General features: G+C 50.2%; 1 protein-coding gene across 6 annotated transcripts in view; it reads right to left on the bottom strand.

Moving 5' to 3' along the window:
• Window positions 1-4,149: 4,149 nt before the first annotated feature.
• The window catches only part of ripor1 (RHO family interacting cell polarization regulator 1), a 75,616-nt gene continuing 56,824 nt past the window's right edge, over window positions 4,150-22,941 (bottom strand). For 5 of the 6 annotated variants that reach the window (XM_069181414.1, XM_069181413.1, XM_069181412.1 and 2 more), the window contains exons 7-23: window positions 22,596-22,745; window positions 21,387-21,450; window positions 19,511-19,554; window positions 18,425-18,550; window positions 16,571-16,719; window positions 15,852-15,981; window positions 15,160-15,306; window positions 12,921-13,922; window positions 11,520-11,662; window positions 10,206-10,362; window positions 9,195-9,330; window positions 8,199-8,360; window positions 7,883-8,041; window positions 6,884-7,080; window positions 6,491-6,574; window positions 6,017-6,107; window positions 4,150-5,572 (exon numbers count right to left, since the gene is read on the bottom strand). In XM_069181414.1, coding sequence (XP_069037515.1) covers window positions 5,475-5,572; window positions 6,017-6,107; window positions 6,491-6,574; window positions 6,884-7,080; window positions 7,883-8,041; window positions 8,199-8,360; window positions 9,195-9,330; window positions 10,206-10,362; window positions 11,520-11,662; window positions 12,921-13,922; window positions 15,160-15,306; window positions 15,852-15,981; window positions 16,571-16,719; window positions 18,425-18,550; window positions 19,511-19,554; window positions 21,387-21,450; window positions 22,596-22,745 — 3,039 coding nt within the window. In that variant the 3' untranslated portion in view covers window positions 4,150-5,474. The remainder of the gene's footprint in view (window positions 5,573-6,016; window positions 6,108-6,490; window positions 6,575-6,883; window positions 7,081-7,882; window positions 8,042-8,198; window positions 8,361-9,194; window positions 9,331-10,205; window positions 10,363-11,519; window positions 11,663-12,920; window positions 13,923-15,159; window positions 15,307-15,851; window positions 15,982-16,570; window positions 16,720-18,424; window positions 18,551-19,510; window positions 19,555-21,386; window positions 21,451-22,595; window positions 22,746-22,941) is intronic. The other variant, XM_069181417.1, reaches the window with a different exon arrangement.

Below are 22,941 nucleotides of genomic sequence, written 5' to 3'. Positions count from 1 at the left end.
TCTAGGTTACCAGAAGGTTGTGCCCCCCAATCCACAACCCCCCGCCAGGGAGGAACAACATGGTCACATGTCATTTCTCCTCTCCATGCGTCCATGAGACAGACGGCACCCAGCAGGACTCATGACCCAACCTCACACCGACCGCCTGCACTAACAATCTACTGTCATATTTTACTAATCCTGCACTCTTTATGGTATTTGTTTTTTTGCCACATGCCATGTACTTTATTTGAAGTAACTGCCAATGATAGTAACAACGTCCCCCACAACAAACACTACAATTCTGCTCCCCTCATTCATACACAAATTATGGTACATCGCTGCATTTTTGGGGTGTGAAAAATGATTTCCTTGTTAAGAATATTAAATTTAGTACAGAGGAAATGATTACCCGGCAATATCATTCTAATACTACTATAAATCAGGTGCAATCCACAACAGTGTTTTCAAAACTAGTGATTTACTTCAACACTGACACTGTTTTAGCTGGCTTAGCATTTACACAGCCAACACTGAAGTCAATTCAAATGCCAGGATCACGCAGCAAAAGACAACAGAGCCTACGTGATCAAAACATCCAGAAGAGCCTTTAAACGATCTTACACAGCCAACACTGAAGTCAATTCAAATGCCAGGATCACGCAGCAAAAGACAACAGAGCCTACGTGATCAAAACATCCAGAAGAGCCTTTAAACGATCTTAAACTCCAAGAAAATGTCACTATTGTTTCAGGAACAAGTAAAATACAAATTACTCCCCTAAGAACTAAAGTCAAAGATCTTACCTCGATCCCTTGACTGCTTAAGAGTAAAACAACTGCCCCCCTTCTAAGTAATACAATGCCTGTGTAGAAAAACCATCACAGAAAATGTTCAGAGAGGCACTTTTTTTTGTGTTTTAAATCTAAATCGGCCATACTGTCTTTGAAAGTAAATCTCTAATTGATAGGAACCAAGGAGGAAAACCGTGGAGTGAAAAACTGTGAAAACAGTTTCACATTAAAAACACTTTCAGTCTTATGACAGTTACATTCCCTTACCTATCTGTTCATTTCTGGGCACTTCAAACAGATTCAATGGCAGATTGTCTCACTTATCACGTAATGCCCTATTTACAGCACTGCTGCAGAGTTTGCATTTTTTGTTCGTCTCTCTCAACCTGTAACATGTACTAGTTCCCATCCATCTATTTTCTAACTGCAGTCAGGGGGAGCCAGTGTCTATCCCTGCAGGCAGCGGGCGCAGGGCAGGGTACACCCTGGATAGCACACAGCGATGAACAAGACACGCACACACTCACACCAGGGCCAATTTTCCCAGAAGCCAATTAACCTCCTGTACGTTTTTGAAGTGTGGGAAGAAACCAGAGCACCTGGAGGAAACCCATGCAAACACAGGGAGAACATACAAACTCCACCCAGACAGCACCCCAGGTCTGCAATTGAACCTACGGTAGCAACGCTGGCCACTGTGCTGCCCCTAGCAGAAGCAGTTCTTGTACTAACATAGTTTGTAGATTTTGCCATTAGGAAAAACTCCTCTGACAGGGTGACTTCTATGTGTACGTACATAGCTGGCAACATCTATCTGCTTGCCTGCAGCGATTCCTGCTGTGAGACTCTCCAGGATTTCACAGCAGCTGTGAAGCTGTCCCATAACCATGATAGCTTGTCATGACCTTCGTCTATCTAATCTAACATAACCTGCCACCACATGGGGTCTGTGACATAACTGTGCATGGTATTTAATGATGGGAAGGCCAATGATATGAAGTTAACTCTGTTCAACTGTGTGTTTTTACTGTTTCCTTGGAATAAAACTTATTTTCTAAAAGAAACCTTTTAGAAAAATGCATGACGGTCATTTCTGGGCAATGTCAGATGGTGAAAGTGGCACAGATACACTGTACCAGGTATCAAAGCACGGGAGTTTCCAGCAGCACTAAATTAAAGGTCAATCTAGCTGCTTTTAAAGCACCCTTGCAAAACAACAGAAAATGTGCTCACAGTTCCTTTATAATTTAACCTGTACTCAACTGGCGAAACTGTAGATACAATCACTAACATACACCGATGAGGTAAATGAAGTAGGACCTGAGATCTGAACCCGGGCGTGAGTGGTGTAAAGTGAGAATCAGCTCACATTGTTTCGTGATCAGCTGAGGTTTAGTGTTTACAGTAACTGGGGAAACAACCGACCAAAAGCAAGTTTTAAAGGTGCGTCACGTCATTAAAAAAGTATCTGAGGTGTAAACAAGAGGTTTTAACGGGGATCTGGGTCAACGTGCGTGCTGAAAAGGAAGAGAATAAAAAGTTAAGGAAGACGTGAAAAAAACGCGTTAAATGTTGCCAATACATCAAGGCATCACCTCAGTTGCAATGCCTCGCATCAGAAAATAATGACGCGCTCGACATAACTGTATTTGAGCGTGCAGGATATTCCTGTAGATCACTTCTGCTATTGACTACACAATGATAGAAAACTCTTCTTTTTCAATCCGGACGGCGGGGTGGAGGATGGGTACCCGCAGAAATCCTAAACCAACGCAGAAAAAAAAAACACGAAGCAGAAACAATCCGTGCAAACTCGGCAATCGAGTGTGTCGGTGCCGCCTTCTTCTCTGAAACAAATTATACCCCTAAAGAGGAAACAAAAAAAAAAAAGAAATGGGCGCCTGACCTAAACGTACCCCCAAAACAACGAAAATCCATCAATGGCAAAACACCCGTTAAATAGGACCTTAAAAGGCGAAATGCTTGAACATTAATCTTACATTATTTAATCAATTTCCATTATTGAAAGAGGGAGGCAGAAGCCAGGAGCCCCGGCCGAATAAAGCTCCTGCAAAAAATCCTCCCTTTTGACAGAGTAGCGCCGTTTTGGCTGGACTTCTCCTTTTATTCTGCTCTAAAATTCAAGCGAAACTCTTGGGCCCTGCTTTTGAATCCTCTTTCGCTTTAACATTAAACCATGACTCCCAAACTTTTCCAGTCAGGGAAAACCGCAGGCTGTTTTCAACTCAGCGTCCTGACAATACAGACCCACCCACTCTTCCGGGATTGCTTGACTGGAAACGTGCCCAGCTCTTGTCATTGGATGAATATGCCTGCGGCTCCTGCTTTGTGATTGGTTAGCGTACGATCACCCCGCCCCCTGTGTTTTTGAATTGGTTTTGTAGACTGGCGCGGTGTGTGAGGTACCCGCCAAAATGATTCAAACCCAAGGGGGCGGGGGGACGGGCGCACGTAAACCAATTGGCGTTGAGATACAGCTGGGCCGTTAAACCAATGAAAAGGAAGGGGCGTGTTTGTTTTGTCAAACGCTCCGAGTTCTCTTACCTTGACAGTTCATACAAAATGGCGGCCGTGGTTTGGGCAGTGCGGCTGCGTGGAGCGCCCAAAGCAATGCTTTCTATAGTTGTTCCCGCAAACTTTCGTGAGGTAGCAGTCTGTCATCATCATGTATTATTTCGAAATTCTGCTGGGCTGTTCTCGTTTGCTTGTATGATTTTCACATGTAGTCAAGAAGTTATTAAAAGCTCGTGTTTCTTCATAAACTGCCTAAATAAAGCATACTTATGATAAAACACGTCTACTGCAGGAAGTTTCAACCTTTTGTCAGACAGGAAGACGATTTAATACATTCCCAATGATAAAGAACATCGGACCTGTCGTCAAACATTTTTCTCAGAGGGCTTGGAGCAGGCGAGTCAGTCTGCCTCCTAATTGTGTATGTGTGCATTTGGGATGGCCGGGTAGACAATTTTATATTGTATTTTTATACGTATCAATTTAGCAGGTATAGCGATTTATTATTTTCAGATGAACACCACCTATTTCTCAAAACACCCAAACAAACACGCATGGTACATGATTTTCACCTTTTTGGATGGCTGCCCACCTTGATTGGGCGTTTAACTCTTCAGTTGCAGTGTGCCAGAAAAAAAAAACATAACTGATCAATCAATCAGCCCATCGAGCTGGTCTGGGATGTTTTAGAACCTCTCTGTTCTGGTTCTGATCACACGCGGGTCAGTGCATGACAGGAATTTGAGAAAAACGGCAGTGAAACCGAAGCAGGAGCAAATGATCAAGGAAAACGTCAAATGTCTCAGGCGACTCTCCCCAACAAAATCCACCAGACACTGTGTTCAATATCTTTCTTTATATTTAGATATTTTTAAACTTTATTTCAGGCAAGATCTTTGACAGACAATATATATCTTTTATAGAAAACAAACTCGAAAGTAAATAATTTTAAATCTTTCATATTTCACAATCAGGAAGTCATAATATAAAATATAGCAATATACTTTAATTTTCGCTGCAGCTCACCTGCATTTCACTGCAACACCATTTTTAAATAAACTGTCTTTTTTTTTTTCCTCATTTATCGAAATTGCTCTCCACTGTTCCTCCAGGCACTTGGACTGATGTGGCTCCTGTTGCCAAAGGAAGTCCCACAACACAACGGCTCGCTGAAGATTCCCAACCGCACGTGTCACTTGCGCCGTCAAGAGATTTTGGGGATTGTGTCCCGCAGATGATGATGATGATGATGATGATGATGATGATGTGCCAAGAAAAATCACTCTGCAAGCACGCATCGGAACAACAGGCAGGCTGGTTCCAGACGGAGATGGAAAACGACAGTCAGGAGAACCCGAAACCGGAGGTCTCAAGCTGGACAGGCGCTTCCATCTTGCTCGGGTTGTCAGAACCGTCGGGGCCCGACAGTAAACCCATTCCCTACAGCAGTGGTCCACTGCAATCACCGCCAGCAGCCTGGGCCTCAGCTCACGCCTCATCACCAACAATCCGCTCAGCTACCTGGGCTCTTGACACATTCCTTACAAACCAAAATAACATCCGTTTGCAATTCAGTAGAAATTAAAACACATATTTTACTCACAAATTATATTACTTTAGAGATCTGTGGCACTGTGTTCACTTTCTCGGTTATTTTCCCCCTGAGTTATTGAACGGGCAGCAGAGAGCTCCTGCCATCTCTCTCCTCGAGTCCGTGAAAAGCTCTCCGTTAATAAAGGGGGCAGGCTGTCGGGGCCACCCCCCTTTCCCCCACTCACCCCGGGGAACCCTTCGGACCCGGAAGCTCGTCGGGAGCTTCAGGGATTTTGTCAGAAGAACATTGCGGGCAGGAAAGCCCAGGTCTCCAGCATCGTCTTCCGGGGAGACTTCGGCGCCCCCCGCCCTGTCGGTGTTTGTCCCATTATTCCAGCAGCTGAATCCCAGAGGGAGGCGCCGTGTCCTGTTCGGCCAGGGCGCACCTCTGCCGGCACCCCCCTCGCGCCTCCCCAGCGGGACTTCCCGTCCGCGCGCTTCCTTCCTCGTTGACGTCGCTCAGTCCTGGCATCCTCCATCGTGCATGTGCGTCGCTGCTGCCACAGGCACCCACAGGCCCGGGCCTGGGGGGGGGGGGGGGGGGGGGAGGGTGTGCTGGGCTCCGGGGGGGCTCTAGAAGGCTGTGCTGGCCATGGCCCCTGGGGCGAAGAGCCGGGGGACCCCATCTTGGCTCTCCTCCACGTGCCGGTAGGCCAGCTTCCCCTCGTGCCCTAGACAGAGCGCACAGAGCGGGAGTCAGTCTCCAGCCTCCCGCCTGCGCCGAGGGGCTGCTATCGCACTTGAACTCAACCTCTTCGCCTTCTGCCCCGCGCGCTCCATCTACTACATTTCTGCACTGTTTCTGGCACTTTCCGGAGGGCCGCACATTTTTAGCACAAAGCATTATAAGCGGTATATCTACTCGCACTGTGCTCAGAGCACAGAAACATGTTGTTCTGTCAAAGTTATTAAACAAAAAAAAAAAGCAACAACTCCCCCCATGTTCACTTCATGCATATAAAGTCGATGCCAAATCCCTGCATCTCTGGGGGTGAAAAAATATTTCCTTCAACTTAACACCTAGCAAATGATTACCCGGGTGCATCGTTCTAGTTTGAACACTTCCAGTTCCAGCGCATACCCATCGGGTCCACACAGGCACCAGCTCCACTCACCAAATGACAGTAGAGTCTGCTTGGCTGCGTCCCTCACGTCCTCCTTGTCTGTCTGGCACAGGTACGCCAGCTGGTCGATGCTTTCTTTAGCCTGACAGACAAAGCAGCGAGGTGGGGCGGTTTAGGGGGGTTCATACCTGCATTGCATACCTGCATTTCTCACAGTGTCAGCTAACAACTCCCAATCTGTACTGCTGCGGCTCAACCGTGTTCATTACTACACGGTATCCCTTGTCAGAATCCTCAACATGTCCCGCAGGGAGAGCTCGGGCCCTGCAGGAAATCCCAGCCAAATCCCGGAGACAGAAACCGAGAAAGAATCCGTCCGGCAGATGTCAACATTAATACCACATGCTGCCGAGGCAAATTCATTCCAAAGCCATTAGCAGCAGCCCAGTGTGTCACGATCATGCTGGAAAGGCCTTTTCTGAATTCGAGAGCTGAAGAATCCAGCGGCAGCGGTTTCAGACCCACCTTGAGACACGCAAGAGCCTTACAGCCTGCAGCCCGCGTCTCCGCTCGGTCATCCTCCAGCAGCTCCAGACAGCACACCAGGGCCTGATGGGAAACGTATGAAACATTCAATGTCTTGCAGAAAAAGGCGTCGTACCGTAGCACAAAGCCAGTTAACCCTGCTGCAGCCACAGTCTTCAGTACTGGGGGACTTGCATCTAACCCACCACCGTCAGAAACCCATTAATTCCTGGTAAGAGTCTCAGCAAACCTGGAGTCTATCCTAGAAGCACAGGACAGGAAGTGGACAGGGACTTGCAAATTTATTGAAATAAAATTTTCTTTATGAGCATTTGGATGTTTGTGAAAAAAAACGGTCTTGACACAGCTGATACTGACGGGGAGCTCTCTCACCCTCTCTCTGTGCTGGGGATGTTCAGCCAGGTTGCGCAGGAGGCCAGAGGCAGCGTTGCACACCTTGCCCCTTGGGTCCTGCAGCAGCAGACTGACAGCCTGCAGCCCTTCCCTCTGCAGGCTCGACTCAGGCGGTCTCTTCAGGGCCTTTAGCAGTGCATCCTGGTCCCCCGACTGCAGGCTCTGCACCAGCCACACTGTGGGTAACAAGTAGAGAGACAGGAGAGAACGGACAGGACATCCAGTCAGCAGGGCAGAGAATCACTACTGTAGATAAAGTCCGGATGTTAAAGGACAACAACCAGTTTAAGGGGTATATCTTGTCATCAATGAAGCAGAACCAAAAGACACAGAAATGGAAAATTTGAAATGATTCCACAATTAATCCAGCAATCGCCTCTCTAAATGTGTTTGGTTAATATCCAATTATCATGAATTTAAAAATGTGTCATTTGTAGCGATAAGCTTAATATTACGGCAATTTCTCTTGGGTGGCACAGTAAACATCCTTGATCTAAGAGAGGCACAGAGTATCTGAAGACCTGAGAACTGGTGATTTAGACCAATCAAGTCAGTAGCGTATTAGACGAAATGAAAACTTAAACCACTTCTGTGGATATGCTTGTGTGTCTGTGATCTTACACATGATACTGGCACATAGCCCATTCTCTTTACACCAGAAGAGCTCTGTCCTGTGGGGTTTTACAGGCAGTCTTTAAATCATCAATTCCTAAAGGCCTAGAATAATTTCACTGTGATCAGTCAAAACAGGTGGTGTTTCAATGAAGTAATCTAGTGATCATGTGGAGAAAAGCCCAGAATATCTTTCAGCCCTGCAGGACCTGTGCTTCTTTTATTGAAGCACTGCAATGGCTAGTGTTCCTGATCTTCCAGTAACAGGTGTTTTAGATCTGTGTCTGCGTCCTTTAAGAACAACGTGTTCAGAGTGCCCCCGGAGCGGGGTTGGAGATCCCCGCCCGCACACTCCCTGCGGCTCACCCTCCTCCGCGAGATCGGCCACGTGCGTGCCCAGCGCCGCGACGCCCTCCGCCTCCAGGTAGCTCCAGAACTGGAAGAGCGTCAGAGTCCCCCTGCCTCCGCTGCCCCCCCGCCTGGGCAGCTTCCGGTCCAGCACGCGCTCCGCCAGCCGCAGGAACACTGGGATACAACGGCAGCAGCCAGAGCGTTAACCACCCGCATCGCTGCCAAGGGCTGGGCAAGTTCCCTTCCGTGCGCCCGTGCTCATCCTGCGCTCATCTGAAATCTGCTCCTAACGGGTTTCCGGGGCACTGGCCTGGCTCTCCCGCTGTCTTACCGGTGTCTGCCAGGCTGGCAGAGCGCTCTGGTAGCCTGGCACTGAACGCCGAGCTCAGGGTGTGCAGGAAGGTGTCAGCAGAGGTGGTGAAGACGTTGTCACAGTCTGTGCACTGCTTCCAGAAGGCCAGGGCGCCGTCACAGGTCTCCAGCTGTGGCACCACTGGGGAGGGGAGAGGGAGAGAGACCGTCAGAGTCTGGCGATAAGAGATCTATAAGACCAGGTCTAGGGCCTGAGCCTGCCATGGTCCACCTGCACACTCATAGCTTCCTGACAATGGGGGTTTCAGCTTCCTGTGGGGGCTGTCGATTCCAGAGTGCTGCTTTTAAAAGCTGAGGACTTCATTCCAGCGAATCACGTCAGCTCTAATCTGCCCAAATTAGTTAACAGCTGAGCAAAGTTTTTCAGTTCTCCTGCAGCCTACAGTTATGCATTTCCCCCCAAAAAATCACGTTTGTGTTGAATCACACGCAAAGGAGATTTACTTTAAGTGATCTGGGGTTTTGTATTTGTAGGAATTTTTCTTGAGGTCAGTCAGCTAGCTTTTTGTTAATCTTGTAAATGAATCCAATGTTTTGTCCTTAAACAGGCTTTAAAACAGCCTGTTAAAACCTGCAGGTTCAGTGCCCTTAAACCCTCTTCCTGACACAGCAGCAGTCCAGCAGCTGGAGGACCGTTCGGCACGTTTCGTGCATTGGGTGGCAAAAGGATAATTGATTGGTAGCTAATTGATCCGAGGATCTTGCTATGCCATTTCCTGAAAGGGGACGTGTCAAAGGGTCAGCTTTGACAGCAGGGCTGGGTTTCTTGTACCAGACTCCCACAACCCTTGGGGTAAAGAACACGCAGACACTCCCCCCCAGAATCACACACACAACTGCTCTCAAACAGTATCCACTCGCTGCAACAGGACACAGCCCTGTTCCCCCCACAGTGTTCCGACACAGCAGCAGTCCAGCAGCTGGCTGGCACAGATCCCTGCACAACTCTACCTACCCTCCTCCGGGGCAGTGACCTGGCCAGCACAGCCCTCCACGACTCGGTGGATGAGCTCCAGACTGTGGGCCTCTCTCAGCAGCCGGTCCAGCGCGTACATCTCTCCACAGCGCAGCGGCCCAAAGGTCCCCAGTTTCTGTGGGGAGTGCAGCACAGGGGCATGAGGGGCAGCTCTGCAGGACTGTGGGCAGTAATGGTGTGTGAGCACCTGCCTGTGTGCGACTATGCAGCCATATCACCCTGCAACTCACCACTGGCAGCCCAGGTGTGAGCCTGGTCAGTACCTGGATGGGAGACCTCCTGGGAAAAACTAAGGTTGCTGCTAGAAGGGGTGTAAGTGGGACCAGCAGGGGGCGCTCACCCTTCGGTCCATGTGGGTCATAATGCCCCAGTATAGCGACGGGGACACTATACTGTAAACAGGCGCTGTCCTTCAAATGAGCTGTAAAACCGAGGTCCTGACTCTCTGTGGTCATTAAAAATCCCAAGGTGTTTCTCGAAAAGAATAGGGGTGTAACCCCGGCGTCCTGGCCAGATTTCCCCCTGGTCCTTACCAGTCATGGCCTCCTAATAATCCTCATCTATGAATTGGTTTCATTACTCTGTTCTCCTCCCTGGGGATAGCTGATGTGTGGGGAGCGTACTGGTGCACTATGGCTGCCGTCGCATCACCCAAATGGGGCTGCACATTGGTGGTGGTGGAGGGGAGTCCCTATTACCTGTCAACAGTTTTGAGTGGAGTGTCCAGAAAACCGCTATATAAGTGTAAGCAATTATTATTATTATTATGCATGTGAGACAAGAAGCAAGACTGCTGTACAACAGTGGTATCACAGAAGAACAGTGATTATGCAGTGCTCACTTTTGCTTCAACCTTGAGGTTGATCACTTGCAGGCCAGGATTTATTGATCTTAAGCAGCCTGTTTGGTGAGGACCATTTACTTGCGAATGCCTGCTGTGCAGTCCAACTCTGTCAGCTCTTCCCCCTGAGACACGAAAGGGGTTCTCACCAAAAGCTGTGTGCTGCAGGTCTGCAGGTGAGCCACCAGCGCCTGGTCCAGGGTCTGGCAGCCTGTGGTCAGGGGCAGCGGGGAGGACCCACAGCGCGCGCACATCTGCCCCTCCTGCACGCTCTCCTCCGCAGGCCTGAGGGACGCACTCTGCACACTGCACACAAGCACAGGCAGCCGGGCGTCAACCCTCTTTAAGAGCGCGTTGAGTAAGCGAACGGCACAGTGCGCGCTGGCTTCACAGAGTTAGATACTGAGATAAGAAAGGTTACAAGTTGAGATCTGGATGGGTGGAGTGGGGGCCCTTCCTCACTCTCCACAGGAAACACCTGCGAGTCACGTTAATGTAATGTGGTGGTAGCTGGAGACAAGATGGCAGTTCTTATTGAACCACATTTCCCAGAAGGCAGTGGGGGGGCAATGGCCTACCGTCTTCTGTCACCTGATTGATGAATCAGGACATGACAGCACAAGGCTTTAACTTTTGAAGAGAAACTGACCTTTTCTCTTCTATGAGGGTAGAGATTTTTGAGAAGAGATTTGTAAGAAACTTGTTTTGGAGCCAGTAAGCAGCTTAGCGTCCCAGCCACTTTTTGTGCGATTAGGAGTTTTTGCTTGTTGCTCTTCACACAGTAAATAAGGAACACTGTTTGTTTTTCCCTTGCCATTGCACTGTGTGTTTGTTTTTTCTGAAACACCCGTATTTAAAGGTGCCGTTACAGCTCCCCACCTCCTCGGACAGGTTTTCCACAAAAATAACAATTAGCAGTTTTTAAACAAACACCATGTTTTCAAACTTCCACAATAGTTACAGAGTATCTTACATTTTCAGTCCTTTGAACTAATTCTTCTGTCCTTAAGCTGTTTATCACAAGAGGGCGCTGAAGTTCTCCGATTCATGACTTGGCAATACAAGTGAATTAACAAAAAGGCAAATTATGGACCTCAAGATCCAGAAATAGACAAAAAAATACAGTCTGGTCATTCCAGTGGGAAGGGATGGCTCTTGTCTACAGCAAATCAGAGGTAAACAGATGAGGTGAGAATATTTCTTCTTCCTGCTACATTGGTGCTTTTGTTGCTATGTGTTAATTCCTCAAAGGGGCAAATACACTATTATTGAAAAACAAGCCTCTCTTCTTTTCACCGCGGTGCCATGGTGCTTGTTAAGAGCTCTTGCGGCCTGGATGTCTGCTCGAGACGGGGCTCGTGCTGAAACGCCAAGAGATAAAGGAAACTGAGGAGGAGGAGGAGGAGGAGGAGCGACCGAGGGGCGGAAGATGAAAGGATCGAAAGGGGGGGGAGAGGGCTCACCTGTCCTGGCGGTCCTGGCCCCCCGAGGCCTCCGAACCCTCGTCCTCCAGGTCCGAGGTGTTGAGGAAGTCGAAGCTCTCCAGGGCCGTCTCCACCGCCAGGCTGATACTGGAGGACCTGCTGCGGGTCCGGCCCTGCCCCAGCTGCACGACAGACGCACGCTTAGCCGCAAGGGAACGGAGGCCAACCGGAGGACCGTTCGGCACGTTTCGCGCATTGGGTGGCACAACGATAATTGAGTGGTAGCTAATTGATCCGAGGATCTTGCTATGCCATCTCCTGAAAGGGGACGTGTCAAAGGGTCAGCTTTGACAGCAGGGCTGGGTTTTCTTGTACCAGACTCCCACAACCCTTTGGGTAAAGAACACGCAGACACTCCCCCCCAGAACCACACACACAACTGCAACAGGACACAGCCCTGTTCCCCCCCCACAGTGGACACTTAACTATGCTAAGAGACAGGATGCTGTGAACCTGTTCTACTCATTCAGCGCTGAGGAGGTGTCTTTAGGATCATTAGTGTCTCCCAGCTAGCACCTCTGCCCGCCCCTTGACCAGCACCCCTCACTGATGGCTGGAGCCAGCCAGAGCCAGCCAGGAGCTGACAGAGCGCCCAGCACACTGCCACTGCACTGAGAGCTGCTGCCTGAGGCCAGAGAGGAAATTTGCTGGCGCACTGCAGCATCAGGAGGAGCTGAGCAACTCGCCCCTTTGGAGACCACAGTGAATATAATCCCCACGGGCACATTTCCTATTTGTGAAAGGCATGCAGGATTTTTCTGTCCGGAGAAAAATCAGAGACTAGAGTGCATCGCCAAGGGATTCATTTATAACCTCTGAGATGATGCCAGCGTTCGGTAACCTTGACACCTTTCACAGCCCGCAGGAGGGAGCCAGCGCAGAGGGGCTGTGCTCCAGTCTCGCCTCGCGCTGCGCCCAGATGGTAATCTGCGGGGTCAGCTGCAGGGGGAGTGCGTACGTGAGCGAAGCAGGGCCCCACCAGACCCTCTCCCGCCCGTCTCTTGCCCCCCGTGTGATGACAGGACCACCCAGCAAGGTGGCAGGAAGTGCCCCCCCCTCTCCCCCCTGCTGCAGTGGGGCGCTGGAGGAGAAGCTGGGGTGGGAGGGGCTTGGGCCACCGGTTATGTCTTGAGGCTCCTTTTCCGCAAGAATCACACAGACCCAGAGGCACCCAGAGGGCAGGGTGCAATACAGCCTTGCCGTCACAACAGTAAGGAGCGTACGTCAAGCAAGGGCCGTCCACTGATTCAAAACTCTCGAATCACTGTAAGCATGAATTGTCCTGCATTACGAGGACTGAGCCAAAGGCAAAAGCACTGTGTGATTAAGGGCGTGAGGGGAAGAGTCTGTGCGGATGGGGCTGCAGTAACCCAAACTCACCATCAGAACCTCCTCCAGGTGCCTGATCTGCTTCTCCAGGGTCTGCAGCTCGGGGAACTGGCCCCTGTAGTCATCCAGCAAGGAGACGACCGTGCTGAGAGCCTCCTCCAGCCCACTGTCCACTGGCTGCGGCCTCGGTGCTCCTGCGTCCTCCTCCCTTGGCCTGGACGCAGCGGTGCTTTGAGCCTCCTCAAGGCCACTGTCTGCGGGGCTGGCAGGAGGCCTGCACTCTGGCTCTGCCGGCAGCTCGGGCCTCCCCGCCTCGGCGTCCCCCTGCCTCGAGAGACTTTCTGTTCTGGAGGGGGCACCGTCTCTCCCCGTCTCGGCCGTGGCCAGCTCCGGGGGGGCAGCCTCCTCCTTGCAATCCGCCTGCGGCTCCGCGAGGACCACCGAGTCCCTGTCCCTGGTTGTCCGGACGCTGTCCCTGTCCTCCGCAGTGGAAGGGAGCCCCTCGTCGGTCCTTGCAGGCTGCTCAGGCTCTGGGGCGGCCGTCTCGGGGGGCTCGAGGGCCTCGTGCGCGGCCGCAGGCTGTGGCTGTGGCTCTGGCTCTGGGGAGGAGGGGAGCTCCATCCCTATATCGCTGACAGAAACCGCGTCGGCGAGCTCCGCCTGCCCGCCGGGAGACTCGGGGGCTCGGAGCTCTGGGACGGCGCCGTCGGCGCTGGCCTCGCTGATGTGGCTCAGGGAGCGGGAGTAGCGGCTGTGCCCGTTGGACACCACCTGCTCCCCCGGCTCCTCGTCCTCCTCCTCCTCCTCCTCTCCGTCCTCCCGGCCCCGGGGCCCGTCCTGCGGGCCGGCCGGCCCGGCCGCCGCGGCCGCCTCGCGGGGGGCGAAGGAGATCTGGATGGGGGGCGCGGCCGCCTGCAGCTCCGGCTGCACCAGCGTCTTGTGAGCGTGCCGCAGGCCGAGGGACAGCTGCGGGCTGGAGGAGTCGTCCGAGGACTCGGAGGAGTTGGACCAGGCCGTGCCGTTGTCCAGCTCTTCCTGGCGCCGCAGCATGTTCTGTGGAGGTGGAGGGGAGCGTGTGAGGGCGCGCAGAGCGGCAGGGCAGCTCACACAGACACGGGTACTGGCAGGACACGGGGGCGCAGTTGCTAGAAGACTAGGAAGACACGACAGCTGCCCCTGCTGGCAAGCGGAGCGGTGGCACTGTGGCTCAGGATCTGCGCCTGTGGCTGGTTGCTGGTTCAAATCCCACGGCCGGCAGAGGAATCCTACTCCGTCGGGCCCCTGAGCAAGGCCCTTAACCCTGACTGCTCCAGGGGCGCTGTACAATGGCCGACCCTGCACTCTGACCCCCAGCTTCTCTCCCTGTCTGTGCGTCTCATGGAGAGCAAGCTGGGGTCTGCGAAAAGACAAATCCTTCATGCAAGAAATTGTATGTGGCCAATAAAGTAATCTTAAGTGTTGCCTCCTCTCCTGCTTGAGCTTTTAGGCAATACTGTCCAGATGCAATCGAGTCACACTCAGCCATGCGTTTGCTTGATTTGGGTTCCGCACTTGAATTGGCTAATTCTGCTCAGAAATCTGCAAAGCACCCTTCCAGAAGCTAATGCAAGTGCCTGTAGACAAGGAGGGCTGTCAGAATCAGTGAGAGAAAACATGCAGGAGGCTTCAGTATTGCTTCCAAATGTCATATCTATTCTGGACATTTGGAAGTATTCTAGTTCAAATTAGGACTCATTTATGACAAGCTGCAGAAAGCACTACATCGCTCCACACCGAACACGTGGTAAATAAATTTAGTTAAGAAATTCTGAACAACAGCCAAAGTCCCCACAGAAAGTTCACAACACAAAAGGGAGCTGGGAAGAGTGTGGGTCTGTGTGATTCATCACAGCATGAAGCAGGGCTACAGGGTCTCAGGCCAGCAGGCTACTAGACCGGTATCTGAGCCACCACAATCTTGGAGGACATAGGGTCAGACTTCCTGGAGAGTAAACAGACCATCAACCAGGACATGCACACAGCGATTGGGTGAAAGAATGGCTGGATGGATGGATTTATCCTCTTTCCACAGATGAAATTATTAGGTTGTTCCAGGAAAAAAACTCTTGAGATGTGAAATACAGAAACAATTCTTTTAAGAGCTGAAATGAAATACTGCAAAATAAGGGAGGGAAGGATTCTGGTGGTAAACTCCGCTGTGGTGGCTCCGATTACAGCTACTGCAAAACTGGGCTACCAGGCATCTAGCTTGCCTACTGTCTTACACTCATACTGTCTTACACCCACTTACGCTCAGCTGCACGTTACCAGCACAGGCAAGAGGGACAGACGTGACATCACCGCACGAGCAACTCTGAGACAGTTTTTCAGCAAGGGTCTCCCGGAAAACATCCAGCAAGGACCACCTGCGTTTTTCTGTATCGGTTCGAGGAGGGTTCTTGTAGGATTAAGTGAACAGGACAGTCAAAATAACCATTGTTTGCTAGCACTTCACTCTATCACCACCAAAACAAATCTGCTATGTAAGAGATACTCTGGCTGACAAAAACATCTTGTGAAACTTAATTGTGGGCCTGTCCTTTTCAATCCTTTAATGAGTATTAAAAAGATGGGGTGCTTTTCCAGGAGCAGCAATGGCTAAAACAGGTACTGGAGAGAGCTTGGTTAACGCATGTAGCCCAAGAATGAAGATGCAATATAGCCTGTAATAGCAGAACACTTTCAACAGCTCAGGAAGCTTTAATTGAATGTGAAATGTGAATTTAATCCCCTTTAGAGCGAGAACAATAGGCAGAGAAGAGCAAATGCTCATCTCCTTTAAAACCACAGCTTTTGCAGAAATAAGAATCCTGTACAGCTTTAGTCAGCTAGGTGACCTGGAAGTTGTTCTGAGCCGACCTCCTGTAGGCAGCTGTACAATACATACTGGGCTAGATGTGCCATCTGTAACACACAGACCACGAGAAACATGAATGAACTTACATAGAAGGCTTGTTCTCGCAGGGAAGGGGTGTCTGGGGGGCTCTGGTTGTAGGTAGAGAACCTCTTGTTGACTGTGGAAGCTTTGTTGACGGTGCTGGCAGTGGTGGTCTGGTCGTCCTTATCGAATGGACTGAAATTAAAGAGAGGAGAGGCTGCAACACTGGCCTTTCTTCACTGCCTCCAGTGCCAACTCGCATGGCTCAACTAGAGCAACCTGACTGAAATAAGGACGAATGAGGCCTGCTCAAAGACTGATGGACTCTAGTACTGTAAGAAAGGGAGGCCAGTTAGAAGGCTCACTCCATGATAAAAACTGAATTGTTTTTTTCTTCTTTTGCATGCTAGGGGAATTAAATATCCCTACGTCCATTTTCAAAGACTGGGAAATCTAATAAAGGTGGAAGGAGCCTGGCAGACAGTGGGCACAAGGCTGGGAACCCCCAGCTGGGATGCCAGCCCATTCACAGGGCTCTTGCACGCACATCTACCGGTGGTCATTTAGAGACACCAGTGTCTGAGTCGGCACGCTTCTTGGACTGTGGGAGGAAACCCAAGCCTGCAGAGAAACCCACCCTGTCCCGGACGAGATCATGCACACTACACACCGGAGGTGCTCAGACAGAATCAACCCTGGGAATGCTGGGAAGCATTGGTATTAGCAAGGACATTCTATATATATATACACACACACTACAGAAAGAAGGAGCTGTAGTACTGACTTCCAGGAGACCTCCAGGCTGAGTTTGATGGTGCCCAGGTCATTGATGTCCACAGCCACAGTCTGGGGAAGGGCTGCAAACAGGTCCTTGGTTTCACATGACACATTCCCCACTACCACGTGATTAGCCAGGCTCTTCAGCTCTGTCACCTGGGAAAGACATTGTTCAGCTCATTAGTGTTCCTCCTCCACTGGGTTTCAGCCCGAGAGCATCCTGCTCTTGGACTGGTGGTGATTTTGTGGCCCTTTGCTTCATTCTAATGCACTACCTGGGTATCAGGAGCCATACGGTATATTTACAGTCTGCATGTTAGGAATTTAGGGAAACAGGAAGTCTGTAAGCAACTGCTGCAAAAAGATATTCTCGACTAACGACTCCAGTTTGGCTGGTCACTTTGAAATGACTGGACATCGTTCCCAAAATCAGCTGCCTTTATGAGTGTAGGTGAAAGCATGCATATGCATTCTCTGAGGGCAATTCTCTCGTGACCTGCTCTCTACAGAGGTGCAGACAGGGCCCATGCTCATTTCACCTGCTAGGGCTCAGTCGGTGCTGCAATGGTGAAGCCAGGTGAGCACTGTGAGGTAGTGCCAGGAACTGCATCCTTACATGACCTCGGCATTCTGTTCAGCAGCCACAGCTGGACAGTTACTGACGGTAATAGGAGGAGAGCTTAACTGAAGAGGACTGCACAACAAATGCTTGACCCAATTTATCTACAGTGTTACAACGAGCAAAGGTGCCAGATCCTTAGATGCCTGGTTCCTCCAACCACTGATACAGAGTGACTGACTCTGTGGCTGAGAGTGCTGATCTGCTCTGCGAGAGCTGAGACAGGTTTAAACACAGCACAGTGCAAGACTACATTCTCCATCAAGTCAGTCTGTAGCCAGGTGTACTAAATCACGGGAGACCAGCCCTGTTCCCGGAGGGCTGGAGTGTCTGCAGGGTTTCAAGGTCTCTTTGAAGCAGCAGCATCTGTAGAGCCGGGAGAAACTGTTTACATTAGGCCAGTGAAGCCAGTCTCCAGCCGGTCTAGCTTATTAAAACACGCACGTTTTCCAGGACCAGGGCTGGACAAAGCCCTTCTAGGGTCTTCCAACAGGTCCACTGAGAAAAGCTGAACATCTGCAGGGAGGAACAAGCTTGGACTCCACCCCCCCAGCTGTATCTTTCACCACATGAATCCATTTTATAAACAGGAAGAAGCCCTTCTAACAAAAAACAAATAATTCAAATAAAAAAAAGCTTCTGGAAAATTCCAAGTCTGGAATGTGGAATGGAAAAACAAAAACCAAGGAAGTCCCAAAATGCTGTCTTTCACACATTTTTCTCCTGGTCCTGCTGGCTCAGTCCACCTCAGAAAGGGTCTATGTACAGATCCTGGGGAAGACGCAATGATCTCTTCATAAAATCCACTTTATGCTTTCCGATCCCGGTAAAATTCTAGTGTGGATGATGCCACTCGCCAACTGTACTGGGGTTCCCAAACCTCAGCACACAAGGAGCTGCTGGGGTCCAAGCAGGAACTGCAATCCTGGCAAATTTCAGGGTTACTGCAGGCGCATGTTGACGTCGGTGAAGGACACGCCTCTCCTCCAATCAGAACTGAACTTCCTGCACGTGGCAGGACAGCTTGAGGTGGAATGAAGGGCTGGAGCCCGGCTGCCCTTCCTCTCTCTCCCCATGTTGTCGCCACGAGTCGAGAAGGTAAAGACGTAACTGGCGATTCCACATCGGGACGGTAAGAGAACAAAACAAAACAACTGGTGGTCCTAATTTTTTTTTCTAAATATAGAAAGACAACACTACCAGGCCTGCACAGAAAGCGGGAGGGACTTCCTGTCCCTTTACCTTGATGGACAGGAACTCGGTGATGAGTGGCAGGAAGACCATGTCCTCGCTGTCCCACACCTGCTTGCCGTTGATCTCGATTCGGCCCCTCAACTTCCACCGCTGGCGCCCGTATTTCATGAAGATCTGAGAAGGTCAGAGGTCAACCACCGTGTCACAGCCTGGTACTTCCACACAGCAGTTTCACTATCGACTAAAACCAGAGGCATGCAAGCTTCCGAGGTTTCATTTAAATCCCTCAGATCTGTGACATTTATATTGGACTAACGACACCTCAGCCCTCCAGTAGAGGAGCTGGAGACCCTGTTGTAATAAAAAAGTTTTTTGGGGATTATAACGTTAATTCAAAACAAAGTTTACTGAAATCCATTCATATTCTGTTTTTTTTTTTTCTTCAGGAAAAAACATGAACCAGCCCTATTACATAGTAAACTACCAGGCTCGTGAGTCTCTTTTAATCCAAGAGAAATACTGCACTCGAGTTTGAGACGATTTTGTCGACAAATACTACTTAACTCTGCATGCAGATCAAGCCGTAACATTTCTGTGGTGAACTGTCTGCTGCCCGACCTGTGCATCACAGTACATTAGTCATTACAGCGACTAGTGAGAAGGAAGAGCAGCTTCACATCGGAGTTCTCGTGAACTCTCACTCTCGCCTGTGGTAGGATCAGCAGTTTGCGACAGTATGGCAAGAAAACAGTCCTTCCACAAAGTTCACCATTTTGTGCTTAATTCGGAATCTATAAAACTTTGCAATAATGTCAATTTATTTTGCGATAGAAATTGAATAACCGGTCTGAGAAACTGGGACAGCAGTTCCCTTTTAAGCAGAGCTGTAAAGTAAATGTAATAATCTGACATTTTAAAAAAATCTTCTTATCTTCTTTCTAAAACTGCAATCCTAGTCCCAGCCCCAACCAGAATCCAACCCTAGACCTACAATCGGGCCCTAATCCTTGGTCCAGCTCTGACACTAGCCTGTACCCAACCCAAAACCCCAGCTAGCACAACACTAAACCCAAGAAAGGTCCAGAAGAGGGATACGCATCATCAGATCTGCCGCGGTGTAGCTGGTCCTCTTACCTCATACTGGTCACCAGCGCACAGCCTAGCGAAACCGGCCAGCCCTGGAATAGAGGAAGGGCAGACAGTGAGACACCGTCCCGATATCAAACACACCAGCCAACCCTACGCACACTGGCATCCTCGTTCATCTGCGCCCCGACATCAAACACACCAGCGCGCGCCGCCATCCTCGCTCATCTCCTTACAAGATCCTCCCATTAGGGCAGGAGGCACTTCTTTTCACAAGGAGTGGTAGGAGTCTGGAACAAGCTTCCCGGCAATGTTGTTTTGTTGAAGTCAATACCCAGGCCTTTATCCAGCAGGCTAAATGAGATCTTTGAATCAAGGAGCTTATCACTACCAGATGGGCTAGAGAGGCAGAATGGGCCCCCTCTCGTTTATAACCTTCCTCGTGTTCGGATCCCTTTATGAGGCTTATGTCTGCACAGGTTTTGTGCTGATGGATTGCTGACTAAGGGGTGTACATATTACAGCGCATCTACTTCAACTAAAGTCTTCTGAAACATTTTTTAAAAAAGCTCCATTGTGGGGTGAACAAGGACAGATGTTTATAAGTAGCATTTAAAAATAAGATACCAGAAATGAGAGACAAATTAAACTCGCCAAAACACTCTGTGTCTCAGTAGATTTGTTTTTTTCCACCCAATGTCTAAAATTAGATGATCTGTCCATACGCTGGCTAATTACCACATTATCAAGAATCTAATTTCTCTTTTCTCAATCTGGGATGCTCTACTTTCTAATAAAACTACATAAGGAAAAGAGAAGAAAGACAATTAGGAAACCCATTAAAAAGCTAAAAAATTATTTTCACTTTGTATCTAAAGGGCTGAGAAGTTCCCTCTTGTGCCTTGTTTGTGCCCTGGCGGAACACTGACTGCAGTTGTCATAATGACTGGAGATGGAGATGGGGGCATCTCTGCCTTCAGACTCAGGGCTCCCCAATTTCACCCTGTCCGGGAAGAGTGACCCCCTATCCTCTGCACGGCTAGATTCAACGTCTCCCCTTTCTGTGGCAGTAGCAGTCGCTTTGCCCCTCCCACACAGGGCCGCCGTCCTTTATCTAGGCCAGGCCACATCCCCCAGGGCAAGGAGTCACAGCTGGACGGCGCTGGAAAAATATTTTCATAAGACAGGGGGCTGGCTTACACTGCGAAGGGATGCGAGCCGGTCTATTCACAAATTGTTCTTATCCGAGCCACCGTGACCGTAGCAGAACATTTCGATTTTATTGTCCAGATTTAGGACAAAAACAAAAACAAGGAAAATTCCTGGAAGAAACTTGAAGGGGAAAAAAGTGAAGCTGGGATAATTTTAAAAAATACTACACGGTCTCAGTCGCCACGAAAAGGGTGACATGTAAGCACATGTCTCGACTAGTTCGAGGTTTTCACTAGCCCCTGTTAAAAAGGTTAATGAATGGGGGAAACATTTCCAAAGCGACTCCCAGACTTCATGACAGTATTCCGGTTCCCTATTTGACTTTTCTTTCCCTTTCTTCTGACACACTGCTGAATTCCCCCGGTCTGTGCCAGTGCTGGAAGGGAGGGTCCTTCCTGGGGAGGGCAGTGCTGGGATCCGCCCAGCCCCGAGGACTCGGCTTCCTTCCACCATGTGGGAGCCCATCTTGGTTGCTAGGCAACCTGCAATCCCCACTCCCGCCACTGGCTGGACGTTCCATGACCTCACGGCTGTGCAGGATGGGCAGGCCGCCGATGGGCTTTCTCGTCACCTCTCCTGGATTGTTCACAGCTTGGCGGTGCCTGGACCTGGTATTTTACTCCTGCCGCTGTGCCATCGGGGTCAAATTCCCCCGGGGGTGTCGTCAGGACCGTGACGGCGCTAGCGCCCCAGACACGGCTCACGGACTTACCCTTCATCTTCACGTGGAACTCTCCCAGCTGGCTCTCCAGCTCGCTCTCCAGCATGCACATGTTCTGTACGGAGAGGGAAAACACCCCAGTTAAGGACAGACACTTTTTCCCCCCCCCCCACTGGGCTCACTTGTCAGGATTCTCGCGAAGCCTGGAATGCCTCTCCTACACTGGCACCAGCCAGCCTATCACAAGGCCGGCTGTGGTCCGAAGTGATCTGAGGGAGTAAAGCACTGTATACGGAGGAGGTAAGGGCAGAGCTGACAGGAATCAGCATGGAGGCCCCCACAAACATGCAGGTGGACTTTGACCACGACCGGCTAAGCTCAACTGTCCCTCTCCAAGAGGGGTTCGAGGCGGAACAAGGTGTTGAGGCTGGGACTATTGAGAGACGGGACCCAACAGGAATTATGGGTCAAATCTCTTCCTCTCTTGTGCAAAGGCATAAGGAAATAAACAAACATTTCCAATGAACGCGTGTGTGCAAATATTATTAAATAACGCAAAGACAGACAAACACAGTTCTGTCAGCTCAGTCTTTCCTCAGACAAGCTAGCTGTCACAGTCAGAGTGGAGCGTTAGTGTTGCAGACACAGTCAGTATACACCAGAGGCTGCCTGTTCTTGCCATAGCAGGAGTGTGGTGTGACCAGCATACTACTTGTTTGACCGTTGGATGGTATATAATCTGGGAGAGGCCCCCACCATAGTCTGACACTGGAGTGCACTAATGCGTGCAATGAGCCTGAATCTTTAGAGCCCTAAAAAAATTAATGTAGGTAAAATACTTGATGGAAACAGGCCTGTTTACTAGTTTAACAGAAGGTAAAGGTAACAAAAAGCTGTCTTTGACTATAGACTGTAACATGCATTCATGGATTTATCCTGATGAACTGGGGGAAAACTGATCGCAATCCTTGGTCAGGGAAGCGCTTGAAATGGGGCACATCTGAACAACCTGGACAGGAAACAAGCTCAGGGATTGTTTTATGTCAGCTCGAAGTATCCAAGTACAGGATGAAAAAGCACTCCCGTATTAAAACTGTCGAGTTCAGGGGTACGGATTCCAATCTGAACGGAACAGGATTTGAACTGTAAATGACAGAGTTATTAAGGAATTGATTACGTTTTGGGAACTGTTGTAGTCCCGGGGCTCAAGAAGAACTGTCGGGTGTGTGGGTGTGGGGTGCCCTGGTCGCCCCGCCTCACCTCCGTGTACTCCTTGTAGCCCTTGTTGGCCTCGGACAGGCTCTCTCGGGCCTCGCGGCTGCCCGGGGAGGCGGTGTAGGCCTTCACCATCTTGTTGGCCCCGTCCCTCAGCCGGCGCTGCATGCAGTAGGCCTCGTACAGCTCGTCGATCTGAAACGCAGTCGGGCCGGCGCGTCAACACCGCGCTCCGCGTGGAAGGAGACCCAGCCAGAAGTAGGGCTGTACCCCCGGTTTCACCCGAACACGCAGAAGAGAGACTTCTCCAGCCTGAAAAAGCCCAGCTGCAGGCATTTCATCGCCCTGTATATACAACAACTCCTTCCTGCTGTGGGGTTTTGTTGTTTTT

The sequence above is a fragment of the Lepisosteus oculatus genome, chromosome 20 (genome assembly GCF_040954835.1).
Source record: "Lepisosteus oculatus isolate fLepOcu1 chromosome 20, fLepOcu1.hap2, whole genome shotgun sequence".
Lineage (NCBI taxonomy): Eukaryota > Metazoa > Chordata > Actinopteri > Semionotiformes > Lepisosteidae > Lepisosteus > Lepisosteus oculatus.
This window is presented reverse-complemented; position numbering and strand designations above follow the sequence as displayed.